Source organism: Strix uralensis, chromosome 21, assembly GCF_047716275.1.
Source record: "Strix uralensis isolate ZFMK-TIS-50842 chromosome 21, bStrUra1, whole genome shotgun sequence".
NCBI lineage: Eukaryota > Metazoa > Chordata > Aves > Strigiformes > Strigidae > Strix > Strix uralensis.
In genome coordinates this window covers 3,351,228-3,368,118 of record NC_133992.1, presented here as the reverse complement: position 1 = coordinate 3,368,118, position 16,891 = coordinate 3,351,228, and the positions used below count along the sequence as shown (strand labels likewise).

The following is a 16,891-nucleotide window of genomic DNA, read 5'->3' as shown; positions in this document are numbered from 1 at the left end:
CGTGGCCCCAGACAGCCCCTTCCCGTCAGTCCCAAGGAGATGGGATGGCGGGTGCCCCGGCTGTCTCTGGGCAGCGCGACTGCTGCCTGGGCCGGTCATCAGAGCAAAGCACCCTGCTCTGTGCTGCTCCTGTCCCGAGCTCGTCAGAGCTGGTTCCCATGGGGTGTACAGGAAAATGAATCCAACTGAACTTTGCAAGTTAAAAGAGCTTTAATTACCACAGTTTAACCTGCTTTGGAAGGGAACGAAGCCAAGTTGAATGAAGGCCACATTAAACTTCAACAAGCATCTGTGCTGGGCTTGGCTGCTCACTCTCAAGGTGTGAGGGGGGCCCCAGCTCCAAGTCACCCACTGTGGCACTATTCTAACTGAGCCAGGCTGTGTGGCACCATCCTAGCCGAACCTTGGCTCACAGAAGTTGCTGCCCTTGTTCTGAGCTGTGTTTCTCTGGTGCCGTTGCTGTGATGCCTCTTTGCAGCAGCGCTGCACTTGCAGAGCACTGGGAAAATCTGCCAGCCTTGGGTGGGATGCCAGGTCATCATGGTGGAACCAGCTCATGGCTTGCTGGCTTCAGGACATTTTGCTCAGGTGTAAAGAGTAGTGAAAAGCCTCTGCACTCCACCTGGCTCTTCCAGAATCTGATCTTGTTCTTCTATTCCTTGGTGCTGCTTCACAGAGTCAGACACCCCTTGCACTTCTTGTAGTGGAGGATCGTGTGTTGACCCCAGGGCAGAGGAGTGAAGGCCCCTCTATTATCCTGGGAAGAGTCAGTGACGATTGCAGGAAATATTTGAAGCTTGCAGAAATGGGTATGCAAAGATCTGATGCATGAGGGCACTACTCCTCCATGGCACATCAGCAGTGACACCGGTTGCTCTGCTGTCCCCATCCAGCCCCCCTGGTGCCACGCTGGCTGCGTACCACACTTGTAACAGAAGCTGCCAACCCTGTGTTAAGTTTCAATCCCAGGATCCCCACGCAGCTCTGCTGGTGGTCCATGGCTCTCTGGGCTACTCCAGACTTAACTTCTTGTGTCAGTCTCCAGTGTGCCTCCAGCTCTCGGCGCTGCCTGGAGGCCTTCTCCTTCCTCTGTTAACGGCCCTTGGGCCTTGCTGGCCACGAGCATGATGCACCTTCCTCCCTAGCCTGCTGCTCAGGAGTGCTGTCAGCGGTGGCTGTTTGCTCTGGTGGGACCTGAGGTTGCTGAGAACAGCACCCTGACCCCTCCACTCCTTGCACTGCCTTGAGTGTGCTTCCAAACCCAGCTCCTCCTCGCAGTCCTGCTCACTGGTGTTGATGTACAAGGCTTGGTATGCACGTTGCGTAACCTCCGCTCCTGAATTCCCACCTGTAAGACCAGCAAAAGAAAATTACTGGATGCTACAACTCAAATGACCACGGCTACCCAGACACTTCTGTATCCAGAGGGGCCTTGCTTTGCCAGCTGAGAGGGAAAGAAAGCCCCACCATGATCAAAGGCTGTCTGGCAGTGAGGGCAGCCTGGCCTGGCCGGTGGATTTGAGAGGGGTTATTTGGTGTGACTGCCTGTGACATTTGCCTGAACACATGCTTCAGGGTATGAATTAGCTGAGTTGCTTTGTCCTGACTTACTGTGGACCATCAAGAGATGAAAACATGCCCCAGAACATGGGAACAGCCTGCCTCTAGTTTTTTCTCACTTTATTTGTATGTGTAGAGAGCGCTATATATATTTAACTGCTGAAAGGGGTTATTCTGTTCACAAATACCATGCAAATAAATGCAACATACCCTGGTTAATTCAAGCCCAGTCAACCAGCGTTGACAGGTACCCCCCGAGGGCTATTTGATTTCTGTATGTTTTTACATTCTGAGGAAGGAGCTGGGGATTAGTTGGTTATTTTTTTCCTCCCTCTCTCTCCTATTTCTAATCGATCTGAACGTCCTGGAATACATATGCAAAAGCTTTCAAACAGGCACCTTTTGGGAAAGTACAGCAGAGATCAGACTTCAAGCCCTACAGCAGGAGGCTGAAGTGATGTAAACCAGCAAGTTTGTTAATGCAGTGCTACAGTTCAGTAAGCCTGCAACGCTGTTGTAGTTAAGGTGGTATTTCCAGCTTTTGCAAGGTTAAATTCAAGGTTGGTGGAGGCATCCTACATTCATCAGGCAACAGAGATATCCTTGTCTGGCTACCTTTCCCTCCAGCGCATCTGTTCTGTATGCCTGAAAGGATGGGTTTTGTAGCATAGTTTAACAAGTTTGCTTATCTGTAGGCAGGAGCATTCATTATCAAAAGGCTTGAAATGGAAACCGCTGCTGTTGGCGTGTGTGCGATAGTGTAACCGATCCGTCTGGCGGAGGGGGGATCTGGCACATGGCTGCGTCCCTTCCCGGAGCGGGCACCGGGACGGAGGTGTGGAGCCGATGGGCTGCTGTGCACCCAGGGTGGCTGGGCTTTCTGCTGACGGGTCAGCCTGACCTCCTCAGGTGGCTTTGCTGCAGCGCGGAGTCGGCGCAGAAGGCAGCCAGCATTGCTGGCCCGTTTCTTGCTCATGGCTTTACATTGCATTTTTGTGTGGATACTGGGATTCCTTCACTGTCAGCTGTGGAGGACGCTGTTAGGGGCATTTGGGAAGTTACTGGTGGACTGTCAGCTGCCCACTGGCTTTGCTTTCAACGTCCTGTTCCAGTCAGTGGTTCTGAGCCAAAATCCATCTTGCACCAAGCTTGGGTCAGAGGTTGTTCTGTGTGGATGAGCAGGAGGTCAGTGCTAAGATCTGGGCCAGTTATTCGGTGTAGACCTGACCTAACACGAATGATATCTCTTGAGAAGGCACAAGAAGGGATGCGAGAATTAAAGGGAATGGGGGAATGAAGTAGTGTGTGTGTACTTGTGGTTGTGAAAGTTGTTGCAAATCTTCATGCCTTCCACGTCTGCGTTGTCTGTGGCAGGTTGGAGAGATGGCCGTACTTCCCAAGTTGTGTTATTATTAGTTTTCTGCAGAAAAAACAGCCTTCCTTGCAGTCATAATCAGTGGAGCCACTGTTTCATCAGAGCCCTGTGCCCATCTTCCCCGCAGGTGAAGCAGCCAGTGATGGTGGTCAGCAGTAAGTGTGAAACGAAGGGCAGAGCTCTGGTGAAATGTTGCAGCCACCTGTCTCCAGGACAGACACAGCAGCAGGTCACGGTCCCCCAGCACCATCCCAACAGAGGATGGAGCTGCATGCTAGAAAGATGGGACCTGCTTCCAGTGGTCACCTTGTGCTTCAAAGCAGTTTGGTTTCTGTGATCTGTCCAGGGTTAGGTCTTCTGGATTTTTCACAACAGCAAGGACCATTTATGCTTTGAGTTGTCATTGATGTACTTCTGGGATCAACAGCTTATTTCATTAAAAGCACTTTGGAAACCATCAGCCAGCAAAAACTCGTGGGTGCTGCTGAGCTGGGAGGAAGATGAACTGTGCAAAACGCTCTGCAAGTGTCGGACTGCTAATTCTCTGAGAAACGCCATTTCATCAGCTGAATTGTTGCTCTAATGTGCTTATTGCCAGGGGAGCTGCTTATTCCTTTAAGCTTTTGGTGCAGCAGAAGAAAGAAAATATACGTAAAGAAGAGAGCGCGAACATCTCCTTGCCTTCAGGCACTTCTGTATCCAAAAGTATCTGTAATTATTATAAAAAAACAAAAAAGAAAAAATATATCTGTGATAACATTGCGTGGCTTGAATGTTTGAGACGCTAATGGTGACTACTTGAGCATGAAGGATAAGAGATGCAGGAGAGATAAGGAAGGATTTCTTTCTATTAGATTGTAATGACATTTTTAGTGTGAAGTGATACAGCTCCCTGCGTCTCTCACTGTTTGCTTGCTCTGACCTTGCTGGAGTTTGCTTTGGTTTACAGCTAGAAGCATATCCAGGCTACTCGGGGGTACGTGGTTAGTTCCCTGTGGCGACCAGAGTATGTGACATGAGCTACTGGTCCCCAGTTCCCTGGGGATTAAAGGTATCCCTCTGCCTTGAGCAGTCGGTAGCCCTGTCCCAGCAGACTTACCCCAAAATGTCCCTTGGGTCAGACCTCACCTCACCTCATGCTGGTGGGCAGCAGTGCCATCTCTTCATTATTTCAGGCACTTTAAGCAGAAGAAGCACCCAAAAGTGGTAATTGTGGTGCATGAGCCAAGCAGTGCCCCGTGGGGAGCAGCCATTGGGCTCAGCAGCAGCGTGGCTGAGAGCTGGGCAGCACTGCTGGGCTGAGGCTTGGGATCGAGCCCCGTGGCAGAGGATTTGCTTTAGAGACTGTCCTGCACTGCTTCTGTTGTTGCCTGCCTGTCCCTCTCGCCGAGTGTCACCTCTCAGCCGTGGGAGATGCTCCCTGCCCCAGCACACACCTCCTGCAAGAACCTGTTTGCAAATCAGTGCCCCACATGTGCCTGCTGCATAGCCAGGGGCACCACTGTATCTGCCCTAATATTAAACACACTTGGAGGCAGCTGCCAGTGCAGCTGTGGCAGGAAAGTCCCCGGCATGGCCTTACAAAGCCTGCCCTGGAAGGGGGGTTGATGCTGAGGCAGCTCTGATGGATCCGGCACCTCTAGCAGCTGTGACTCTGCTGCTCCCAGTACCTCAGTTAATGGGTCGGGAGCTGGCTCTGCATTCTGTGAGCTGTGCTCGCACATTTGCAGGATGTCTAGACATAAGCCAGTGGGGCTTCCTTGGGAAGCAGGAGGAGGATGAGCCCTGTGAGTCTCCTTAAGTGTTGTTTTTGTTGTATGGTAGCAGTAATGGCATGGAAATAGCTGTCGGCATGGGTGAAACCTTCTCAGCCACTCATGCAGCTGTGTGTTGAATTGTACTGATGCAGAGTAATTCTTGTCTGAAAGTGCTTTTTCTAATGGTAAAATTGAATCTGTCAACAGGTAATTTTATAAACCCGGAGAAAAGAAATCCCATGCAAGAATCAAGTCAGAGCAAATGCCTTACTGATGATGGCTTTTTTTTCCCTTCGTTTCCTGCTACAGGAGGCAGCAGATGTTTCAGCATTGAAATTGAAGTTAAAATTGTGACCTTGATCTTCCAAATGCTTCTGTGTTTTACACGCAGGAGTAGCCTGGGGCTGGACACAGCCTTGGTACAGCATAAGGGAGGAGGGTGGGACTGCGCAGGGTCTGTGCTACTGTGAGCCTGGGAGTACCTGGCCCTTCTCAGCAAGGTGCAGGGGGCTACCTTGCCTGGATGTCCTCAGTTTCCCCCTGCAGAATAGCTGCCTTTCTGCACAGCCTTGCTTGCTGCCTCTGTTTTAGGATGGTGTTAAGGACAGCTGTTCGTTTAGCAGCTTGGAGTGATCCCAGCTCTCGCTGGTATCAGCCCCTGAGGTATGTTACAGCTTCTCACTCTGAGCTTCAGCCTGGCAGCACAACAGGGGGAGAGTAGAGGAGGGAGAAAACGTGAAGTGGAAATGTAACCAAAATGCCCTTTTCTGGGGCAAGACTTGCACAGAAGTGTTAATCATACATGTACAAAGCTGCTTACCCGAGTGGAAAAGCCCAAGCAGAAGGGCTTGGTCCATGGAACAGCGTGTCGGGGGTCTGTTCCCAGTGGGGCCCAGGATCAGCACTTCCCACCATGGCAGGATCAAGTCCCAGCGGTGGGAACCACTGGAAACAACAGCCTGGTCACAGTGGATGTGTTTCGCTCCCTCCTTGGACAGCACAGCTTGCCTTGTGCTTCACTGCCATCCTGCAGTCTCCCTCCCACCCCACAGCCGTGTTGGAGCTTACGGCGTGGGAGAGGTGTCCCCAGTGGGATGGCAGCAGGTACGGGCGATGCTGTGCTGGGGGCTGCCAGCATGACGGTGCCAACCCCACCTAACACCATCTCTGCTGGGCGCCCTGACCCTGGAGACAGCCCCTCGGAGGCAGGAGGTCCTTGGGAAATAATGTGCAAAATAGCCTCCCCTCTTATCCCTAAGCCCTTAACATGGAGTGACTCAGCCTTTGCTTCATCCTGGCAAGCAGCTTATCTCTCCGTTTGGCTCCTGAACGCTTTCTCTCCGCTCCTCCTTCCTGCCTCCCTCATTGCTCCCAGTCTGATCAACTGAGCCCCCTGCCTGCGAGCATTCACTTTATTTCTCAGCTGTTCCCTAAATCTGCAGTTTGTCAATAAGCCCAGTGCTCCGAGAGTGGTTATTTCTGTGGCCCCTGCTGCTGCCACACTTTTCCCAGCTACCTAAGTTTCTATTGTGATTTCCGCAGGGTTTATTCGGAGAGGCGTAGCTATTAGTTGATTAAGAAATGCAATTAAGCCCTCAACAACCCAGCTTTCTGGGATTGCCAGCAGCAACATATTTTTAAGTAGGGCTTAGGTTTTTGTTCACTCTGCTTGGGTTTGCGAGAAGGTCTTTCAGATCTTTATTGCTCAGGGCTGTATTCGTTGCTTTCTGCTTCTTGAAGACTAGGTTTGCCTGCTACGTGTGTAAACAAACCTGCGCACACAGCAGCACCTCAGGTTTATAGGGAGAGGGAGTATCTCTTACTCGATCTGATGATACCGGGGTGGGGAGAGCAGCTTCTCAGCTTACCAGGCCGTGGGGATAGCATTAAAGGGAAATGTAAATGTCTTGATATGGAGCTACCCCTCCTTGTTGCTACTCCACTGGCGTGCTGGCACATATATTTGTTGTTTAGGGAGGGAGGGAGGGAGTGTTGCCATTACTAGACTGTTTTGACCCTGCTCTGTGATTGCATGCACTGTGTTGCATTTCTGCTACTCATATTTTTCCAAAAATCAGGGGATTTTTGAAAGATAGGGCCACGGTGTGGGGAAGAAGTTACAGTAGAAGGGAAATCCTGAATGTCATTAGACAAATGGGGGGAAACGAGAAGGACTTTGGAGCAGTTTAATATTTTTTTGGTTTTAATAAAACCCAGTGAAATGTTCTATGTCCAGAGCAATGCTTTCATGTAAAGAGAAAGTTAAACTGCCCTTGATTTTGACAGGCCGTTGCTCTGCTGAGTGGGTACAATGCCCACTCTCCTCTCCAGCCTGAAGCGTGAAGGTCTCTTTACTGCTCCTTCATAATGCTACGATCCTAAAATTGTTTCCAGCGCTCTGTGAACTTTAGAGCAGGGGAGGGACTAACCCAGGGAACACCAGTTTTGTGCGGCCCTAGACAAGGGTGCCGATAGAGGTAGTTAAAGTCTTAGAGTTCTCGCTCTCCAGCTTTCCCCGTTGCGGGTGTGCGGGGCGCAGAGGGCAGCGGCGCCGTGCTGAGAGCCTGCCTGCCTTGGTGGTGGGATCACCCCAGCTTCAGCTCACAGATCCGTACCACACGTGCAGCTGATGAGGCATTAATGCAGTTGCCAGCCAGCCGTGACACCGGTATAGAAAAGTAGAAGCTGCTTTGGCATCCATTTCTTAAAGTGCAGAATTTTGCAGTGTATTGTCCTTAGGTAGATTTATGCCCTGCTGCTGATTTCTGTCTTGCTGCTGCACCACCACCAAGATAGAAAATGGGTTTTCAATACCAGCCTCTCTAAGGCTGGGCTGAACTCCCTGCGTGATGCTGTGTCCTCTAGAAAGGCAGTGTAATTAGTGACTTGAAGCTGGAAATGACTTTTCCATCAAGGTAAATGCGCACGCTTTTGATTTGACTGCGATGAAGAGTTTTAAATACAAAAGCTATTCACAAACAGTCTGTTTCTGGTTGTTTCTATCAGTGTGAAACACATTTTGGCTTTTCTCATTTGTTTTTATTCCTGCTGTCTGCTTTTCTCCAGAATTGACTTAGAACTTGGGTCAAAAGCAAAAAAAATCCGGCAGTTACTAATTTAGAAAATGTCGTGCAGCAAGTGAACAAAGGCCATTTTAAATAGAGAGTCCTCAAGGGAGCTAAACACACGCTTGCTCATTCACTCTAAATTCTCACCTGACCTTTCATATATCATCAGGCCCTGTGAGTAGGAGAGGTTGGAAGAAGGCAGATGGGAAGCTGGCTAATAGCTTTGACGTACCTTGCAAAATCAGCCCTGCGGCCAGCATTTGGTGGGGAAAACAGCTGTCCAGGTGCTGTGTGGTACTTCAGCCTGTCAGAGGTTTGGGGAAAATATTAAACATCTATTGCAGCGTGTGCTGGCTTTTCTGGGCAGGATAGATGGGAAATCTATCCTAGCACTGTTAATTAGAGATAATGAGGCACATGGCTGTGTGGAGGAGTCCTGAGCACCTTCTGTGCCTAGTGGGCTGCCTGGCTGGGGTGTCCTGCGAAGCACGGAGCAGGGACTGCTGCAGGGGTGATGGCTGGGCTGGTGGAGGTGTGTGAGGACCCGCCTGGGCTGTGCCAGGGCCTTTCCCCACTGCAGCCTGTGCCTCTGTGTTGCTTGTCTTGTTGCTTGTTCTCTGTACCCTCTCCTGAGGGGGGAGTGCCTCGAGTGGTCCCTCGCAGCCACTGCTACCTAAAAGAAGGGCAGAGAAGTGGAACTGGGCTGTTTCCCAGCCTGGGTGGATGTGGGGAGTCGCTGTGTAATCACAGGTTTGCAGAGGGGAAGTGCACAGCCAGTGCTGGCACCGCTCCGTCAGTGGTGCTTTGGGGATTTCTCTCAGTTAAGTACATAGCTCAGAGACACACCTATACAAGGAGAGCACTGAAAACTGCTGCGGGTCAACTTTTCCTCTGGTTTATGGCTGTAATCCTCCCAGGTCATGTGTGCTGCCCTTCACGTAGCTGAACCTTCTCACTTCTCCAGAGCTGACATTTCCTTCTCATATTCCCCACTGCCTGCCCTGTCCCACAGGAGCTACCTGCTCCGGCCAAGGGACACGGCAGGGGTACAGCTACCCTGGGTATCACACCTCTCCCTTCGCCTGCACCGTTTCCACCTCGTGTTTCTGAGGATTGCAGAACAGGAACAGGAGGGCCCCTTTGGTGCTGCTTTGTCGTCCTGTGACACCTGGGACTGGTGTCGGGAGGTGCAGTGGGCTTCAGCCGAAGAGCTTAACAGCAGCTCCATCTGGACCCTGAGGGTGTTTGACAGAAACTGGACTGAAACCTGCAGTTTGCTTTTTTAGTTGACATTTTTAGTTGCTAGTACTGGAGGCTGGGTTTCTGTAGGACAGACAGGAGAAGGACAGTATCCAGCAGAGCTCTGGCAGCCCCTTGGCTGGGTGACACCTTAGCTGGACTCCAGCCTGCAGAACAGTCTCTCAGCCCTTGCCTAAGCTGTGTCTCCTTTCCCGAGGCCCAGACCCCTCCTGTAATAACATTACTTGCTCCACTTGAAGCGTTAACCTCCTTCCATGCCGGTGCTTTACTTCTGGATTTGTCACCTGGGTCTTGCATGTCATTCCATCATTTCTTTCTTCTTCCAAGTTTTCCTTTGGAAGAGCCAGACTTCCACACCTTCTCAACATGATCTGCCCTCTCACTCCACTTGCGTGTCTAAATTATTGAAAAACAGGGAAAGATAAAACAAACCCAAATCTTGGACGTTGCATGTTCATTGGAAAATGCCCCCCTTGGTAGAATTGCCCCGTCTGTCCGCCCCGTGCCTGTGGTTACCTCTCTGGGGATGCTCAGGCATTGCCCATGCTGCAGTCCATGTACCTCTGAAGCATCCTTTCAGCTGCAGCCAGCCCTGACCGTGTGTCCAGGCACGGGGAGACGGACGAGCCTAGGGAGCTGCAGGAGCAGCTAAACCTGCTGTCCTCCCTCGGCACTGCTACCTGAGGCAGCCGCAGCCGGGAGGGGATATTGCTGGTTTAGAGCTCGGTCTGGGGTTGCGGTTGTCTGGAGGCATCTAGAGAAGGGGCTGTGTCCCAGGGTATGTGCTGCGCTCCAGGGAACCGGTGGGAGAGCTGCTGGCAGCAGTGGGGACATGGCTGATACCAGAAGCGTGGGGCTGGCACTGCTTTTGTGCAACGTTCAGACCCCTCATAAATGGCTGTTCCTGTTCCTCTGCAGGTGAATCTGGTCCTGAATGAAGGGAAATCCCTGGGCCTCATGATCCGAGGAGGGGCAGAATATTCCCTGGGCATCTACATCACTGGTGTAGATAAAGGTTCCGAAGCAGAGAGCACTGGCTTAAAGGTAAGAGTGACCCCAGAGTGGGCTGGGGCGGGAGGTGGAGCTTCACCAGCTGTGGCTGCAGGGCCGTTTCAGGACATAACTACTGCTGCTCCTGCCCTTCTGCCCCCAACCAAGCAAGGCTCTCGGTGTAGAGGTGAGTGTTGCATTTCTGGGGATGGCTTTTCAGGGCAGGTTCTTCGGACGTTTTGGATACTAAGCCTAGAGGGAGCAAGGTGGTTGTGCAGAGAGAAATGCAGCCTTACAACTTCTAGAGTAGATTGTACTTGCCTTTTGCCTTAGCACACCCCCACACCTGATTTCTCCCCTTTGAGATAGCTGAGGGATGTTTTTGGTGTAGATATCTAAGAGTCCAGCCCCGACCTAGTAGGTGAAGAAAGTCACTCTCACCTTCCTGAGCTGGCAGAGAGTTTTCTATTAAAGATCCTGGTCCTGTGCCCTCTTCCCGCATCTCGCATCCAAACCCATTATGTTTGGAGCTAGCGTTTTGCACAAGGTGCTCTTAGCCTGCCTCCAGGGAATGTATTTAGCTGCCGTGATGAGAGGAGGCCAGGCTTGCTGTGGTGGGAGCAGGTGTGTGCTAGTTTCCTCCAGCAGCATTGGTAATCATAAGGATCATGTCTTAACAAGCAGAAACAGGATCACCCTCGGGGCTAGAGCAGAGTTGATCTATCAGCAGCCTAACTTGGTGTGACCTCCAGATACATCAGGCTCCCTACATGGTCAAACAGGTTCCTAAAGGATGCTCTGTGGTTTGGCTGGGCCCTTCTGAGGCTGCACTGGTCCAGAGTTGGCTACAGTTTTGCTGCAGACCTCGTGTCAAGTGAGATCCTCTACATCTCTTTCCATCCCACCATGTACACATGCACACGTATCACCTCCGAGTTCCTCCAGCCTTCCCACTGTACCAGGTCTCAGAACAGGATGGGACATCCTGGGACCTCAGCTGTTCCTGGTAGGGGCATTTGGGGTTAAAATTTTATATGTTTTGGAATGTTCACCAGTAAAATAAGTTGAAAAGTGAGTCACTGGACTTTGGGTGTATCTCTGGGCTGTTCATGAATGGAGCATGTTTGAAGCTAAAATTCCTCAGGCTGTAGTGTTTTACTTCATCACTCGCTTTCTTTCCTGGTGTGTTTTTAATCTCTAAATGACCCAACTCCCTGCAATCACATCGTGCCCTTTTTACTTCCTCCAGTGCAATCCCATGTGCTCCGAGAGACAGTTCTTTCCCTGCTCCTTGTGCCAGTCAAGACCCAATGGATATTAAACTCCCTAACGTTCTCTCAGTCCCCTGAAATGATGCTGGGCTGCTGAGGATCGCGCGGTAATCCACTCTGATTCCCTCTCTATATTGTGAAGCGATACATTTCTCCCTTGATCAGCCCTGGAGAGTTTAGGGCTAAGCCTTCAGCTTTGCTCCAGTGGCCCCATAAAGTCACTTAAACATGTCAACGCTGGTAGTGTGAAGTGGGCGGACAGTCTGTTGGAGAGGGCTGTGATTTGGGCTGGGACAGATACCATCATCCCATCCCTCGAGCCGATCTGGTACAGACCCCTGGGCCCGTCTAGCCCATCTAGCTGGGCACTGAGGTCACCAGGGCTCCCTTCGTAGACAAAGGAGAAAGAGGGAGACATTTGTCTATTGCAGGCTCCCGTTTCTCTCTGCTGGCTCTTTTTGACACAGGATGAAAATGCTGAACTTGGAGGTTTGGGTCAATCAGAGCCTTAATCTCTCTCTTGATCCCTATCTGGGAAGGGGGGTTTGGGGCCCAGCCATGTGAGAGGGTGGCTTGGGCACTAGGGATGAGGAGCTGTGGCAGCATCCTAGGGAGATGGCTGAGTGTTTCTCAGGGCAGCGAGAAGTGAAAGCTGCTGTTGGAAACTCCCTGCGGACCATCCTTCTCTCCCAGAGCATACGTCACTCCTCTGGGCTGGCCACCCGGCAGCCGCTCTGCCCGCGCACCCGCCCGGGGCACACAGCTGTCTGCCAGGGGTGTCAGCGCCTGCCTGGTCATCAGCGCAAGGTCGTGGTGGGAGGCAGCAGGGACAGTGCTCCGGGACACGAGGATTTCAAGACAGAGATGATAATGATAAGGGGCACAGGATAATTTCTTTCAGCCTAATATAGCTGGAAAGAGAGGGACTGGCTCGAGCTGCCCTGGGTGTCACGCAGGTGACTTCGCAGAGTCAGGGGACCTGCCATCTGAAACAAGCCTGTTTGTCCCCAGCGCCTGCTGACCCTGTGCCAGAGTGTCAGACTCCATCCCATAAACACCAGAAGCCTGAAAGATTAAAGGCAGGAAAATAAAAAGAAGTTGCATTGTTTTCCTAAGGTTCTTTCTGTTTCACGTTCGGTGTTTCCATCCTGCTCCAAAGCCCTCTCTCTGCTGCACGGGGGAAACTGCTGCTTTTCTTGGTTCAGTCCTGCCAGTGAGCTCAGCACAGTTAATGTCACACTGCAAACTGACACACGCACAAAAAGTCACAGCAGCGTAACACCAGCTTTATCCTTCCACCTCTCATTTCCTGCCTGCTAGGAAGGCAAGAAAATAATCACACGCTTGCTGTAGTCAGAGCACGTGGAGTGGTGCATGCTACTCCCCTCCATCCCTGCCAAGCAATCTCCCCGTGCCGTGGCAATTGTTTGCACACCAGAGCCTCTGCTTATTGATTCTTTATATCTCTCTCCTTGCTGTTCTGTTTTCTAGTAACTGATTTGTGCGTGCCAGCAGGCCAGTGCTTTTCTGAATGTCAGGCTTTATGTGATTTCAGATACGCACAGACACTTCCCACCCTGATTTGTGTATGCCGTAAATTCAGAAGTGCTTGGAGGTTTGGAGATAAAGGCCTTTTATGTTCTGCCGTTAGACACGGTCAGGTGTAGGCTGCATCCACACGCTCCCTACGCTGCTCCAGGTGGTGGTGGAAGGGATGTGATACCACGAGGAGGGAAGAACTGATGGGTAGATGTGATTTCCAGATAAGTTGTTGCTCACTCAAACAGAAAAATTGTGGGTTTGTTCAATGTGGGCTCAACCCAACCTTGCTGGGTCAACGGGAAGGTTCCTACTGACTTCCCAGGCAGTGAATATCCTGTGGGCTTTGCTGCTTCCACTGGTGTTTGTCACCAGAATTGTTTGAGTTGATTCTGCCAGATTTTCCATTTTAGGGAAAACCTCCTCAGATCTATGGCACCAAATCAGAATTCTTGAAAGTTTTAATAACATATTTTACGTTTCCCTTAAATTTTGATTAAAGGGCAAATAACGTGGTATTGAAAGCCAGTCAGAACCAAGGAGGTTTCTCTCAGGCCCAAAGGCTAAGCTGGCTTTTGTCTGCTACAGAAACAGGGCCCGTGGTCCTGAGAAGGGGGTCCCAGAGCAGGTCTAGCCCTGCTGATGCCAATTTGGGTACTGCTGCTCCGCTCCCTCCGGCTTCATGGCCACGAGGCAGAGTGCTCTGCAGGTTCTGGCAGAAAACAGGCTGGAACCCTGCAGTCAGTCAATAATTAAATATTCATACTCTTGGCCTTGGCCTTCTTTGTGTTTATTCATTCATGAAACTTCTGGCAATGCGTTCTTTGGGCATGTTTTAAAATATGCTGCCTCAGTGTAAGTTCTCAGACTGAAAAAGCACAGGTTAACAGAAGACTGCAAAGGAGGAGCGTGAGCCAGGCTTGTTTGCTTTCAGCTTCTGTCCTTCCTGCCTCCTTCGTGATGTTCGCAGTGATGCCGTACAGGAGCTGAGCTTGTTGTGCTGGTGTTCGTGGCTCTGCTCATCCTGATTTCTTCCTCAGTCATTTTTTTTCTGGTGGTGTATTTTGTCAGGATTTTTTTTTAAGCCAATTTTTTTTTTTCTCTCCTTGACCTTTACATCAGAAATAGCAGATTTCAGGTAGCTTTCTTTGAACAAACAACTCAATATTGAGTTCCCAGCACAAAGGCTGTGGTAAAAAGAGGCTACCGTGATCCATGTATATCCACATACAAGAGAAGGAGAGAAAAAGACTGTAAATACGAAGAAGTGAATAATTTTACATCATCAGTGGCAGTCATGAAGCTGCCTCTTGAAAACTGGCTTGTATTTTGAGGTCTGCACATAGACAAAGGTACAGAAAAAGAGAAGATAATAAAAGAGTCGCGTGGCTGCTCGGAGTCTGGGGAATAAGCTGTATAGTGAGAAATTCAGTGAGGAGATGCATGGTTGTGGTATGCAAGATGTCAGCTTTCCACTGGAGACAGTGTGGAGTGGTCCTTCAAACGATGTCACCTTCATGGGGACAGACGTGGCTTAAATTGCTCCTCTTCTGGGAAGCTACCAGAAACCTCCCCGCAGCCATGCCGAAACCACTGCCTGCCCCGAGAGACAGTCTGTATCTGCTTTGTTTGTCTTATTTGTATTGCAAGGTGTTTGGGGGAAAATAACATGTTTTCAGACAGCACTTGGCACTCGCTGTTCCCTTGCCTTCCTCCCAGATCTGTCTCTCATCCTTCCAACAGGCTGTGCTGGCCTTGTTGGATGTGGATCATCTGCCCCGACCTGTTTCCCTCCTGGGGAAGCTGAGCACCTCCTTATTTTTCTGCAAGTCTTAATTTGATCATTTCCAAATCGATTTGTACTTTTTCCTGCCCGTATTTTTAATTTCTTAAGGTCTGCTTTTGGTAATTATTTGTGCTAGAGAGAGACTCCTTCTACTTTAGTGATATCTGCAAGTGTAATTTAACCTCTCTTCTAGCACATTAGTGGCGTTAAATAAGACTAGTGCCAAACCATTTGGCATCCTATTAGCCCTGTTATTCCCAGCTCAATTTGGTGTCATTTAACATTAACTCATGTTTAAAGTCTCTCACCTATTTTTCTGTCTGTCTGACTGAATTTCTCCCAGAGCCAATTTTGATTATTTTTAAGAGACTTTAGGTGCTCAGAACCCTTGTCTTAAGCCCATTAAGTTTCTCTTGACTTCATCTCCCTTTCCCATGTTATTCTCTCTGTCTCCAGAAAGAGAAGGAGCCAAGCCTGTCATCGAGGTGTGTTATTTCTGAACCCTGCTTCTTGTCTGCGGTCTGTGACCTTTTGCACATCATGTACAGCCCCTGCATTTTAGGGTAGATTTTTCTTCTAGGAAATGAGAATACTCCCATTTTCAGAAGTGATCAGGCACGCAGCCAGTCCTGTTGTGTCCACCCACCATTAGCTGAGCACAACTGAAAACTTGTTCCTGAAAAATCCAGGCAGTGGTTTTTTTCTGTTTTATTGACTTTTTTGTGTCTTATTATTACTTCTTTTATTCTGTGCTGGTTTGGAGCTGTGCATACAACAAATAATTTGCCAGGGTCAACATTTGTTTTAATAGATGGTTCTTTTGCATCTCCGCAGTCTTTTGTTACATTCCCAGTTGTCCTTGACTTTGGGGGGAAAAAAATTATCTGTGTTAATTAGCAAAAAAATCCTTTCCAGCTCTAATAGGAGTTTGTCATCAAGATAGTCTGATTTGCAGGCATTTGGGCTGTCCAGTGATTCCCTTATCTGCCCTTCACCAGCAATTATTTTTGCAAGGTCTTTTTTTCCCCCTGCACGAGGTGCTCAAACGTATCCAAGTATTTTGTGTCTGGTTGTTCTCACACGGTCTTAATATTCTGGCATCACCAAGTAGAGGGGGTCTTGTGCTGGGCACTATACTGAGGGAGCACAAGCGGCCAGAGAGCCATGAAGGACTTTGGATACATGTTGAGGCAGTGATGAAGGACAGACATGGATAGATGAAGTGGCTATCAGTGGCCTGATACGACAAGGGCTTGCCAGATTCCTTTTGATCCACTCTTGAAAGGAGAAACTGAAGAGAGGTTATTAAATCTGTGTAACTGTCTTGAACAAAAAATGATTAAAGTTTAATCCTGGATGTGGAAAACTATTAAAGATTCATAATTATAATAAAACTATCTAATCAAATTTGGATTTTCATTGTTTCGGTGCTGCAGTGAGACCAGTGTTCCTTATTTTAGCAGCAAAATCCACTCCAGTGAATTAGAAAAACCTGAGAGATGATACTCATTACACCTGAATGTGTGTTTCTCTTGGCAGTTTAGGCACTTGCATAATTTTCCTTCCCTGTTATGTTGGTGCTCATCAATTTCCTGATTGTTGGTTTAAAGCTGACAGAGCTCGAAGGGAACCTCTGAGATATCTGTGGAGTCTGATGGTCGGGAATGTGGTCATTTGTGTCATTTGCCTTCCTTTGGGCTCCCTCCCTCCCTTCCTTCCCATTTCCTGGTCTCTGTGGATCAGCTCAGGTGGAGTTGGCTGCCTCTGGCTGTCCTTCTGCAGCTGGTTCACAGAGGTGAGGTTGCCTCCAGGCTGTCTGTCTTTCAAACCAGGGAAGTTTCACATCCCTAGCGTATGATTTTGGCAACCGGTCTGTGCTCTGCAGTCTGCTGGGGTGGGTGTGAGTATCCCACCCTGACACTGCTCTGCTCTGTTCTCTCTCCCCTCCAGCCAGCCAGTGCAAAGGGCCACCATCCTCAGGCCATGACCTGCCAAGTCCGAGCTGTGTCCAGCACTGCTCTCGTCCTTCCACAGGGAAAGTCAGAGGTGGGGAAGGCCAGCCAAGAGCAGGCGGCTCTGTTTGCAGGACCTGCTGCTTTGAGTGTCTTACTGGAGCCAAAGCAGAAGATGGGGGAGCAGGACCTGGCCTGTGCCAACACCAGGGCCTCGCAGTGGCTGTTGCAATGCGTCTGTCGTGCTCCCTCTTCCCTTTGAGCTGCAGGCTTGCATCAGCCCAGCTTGAAGACGTTGGCTCCCTTCTTGGCTGGCCGTAGGACTGTGGGTTT

General features: G+C 50.0%; 1 protein-coding gene across 2 annotated transcripts in view; it reads left to right on the top strand.

Annotated features, from left to right (window-relative positions):
* The window catches only part of WHRN (whirlin), a 57,201-nt gene that overhangs the window by 20,341 nt on the left and 19,969 nt on the right, over nucleotides 1-16,891 (top strand). For both annotated transcript variants that reach the window (XM_074891552.1, XM_074891551.1), the window contains exon 3: nucleotides 9,939-10,064. In XM_074891552.1, the coding sequence (XP_074747653.1) occupies nucleotides 9,939-10,064 (126 nt within the window). The remainder of the gene's footprint in view (nucleotides 1-9,938; nucleotides 10,065-16,891) is intronic.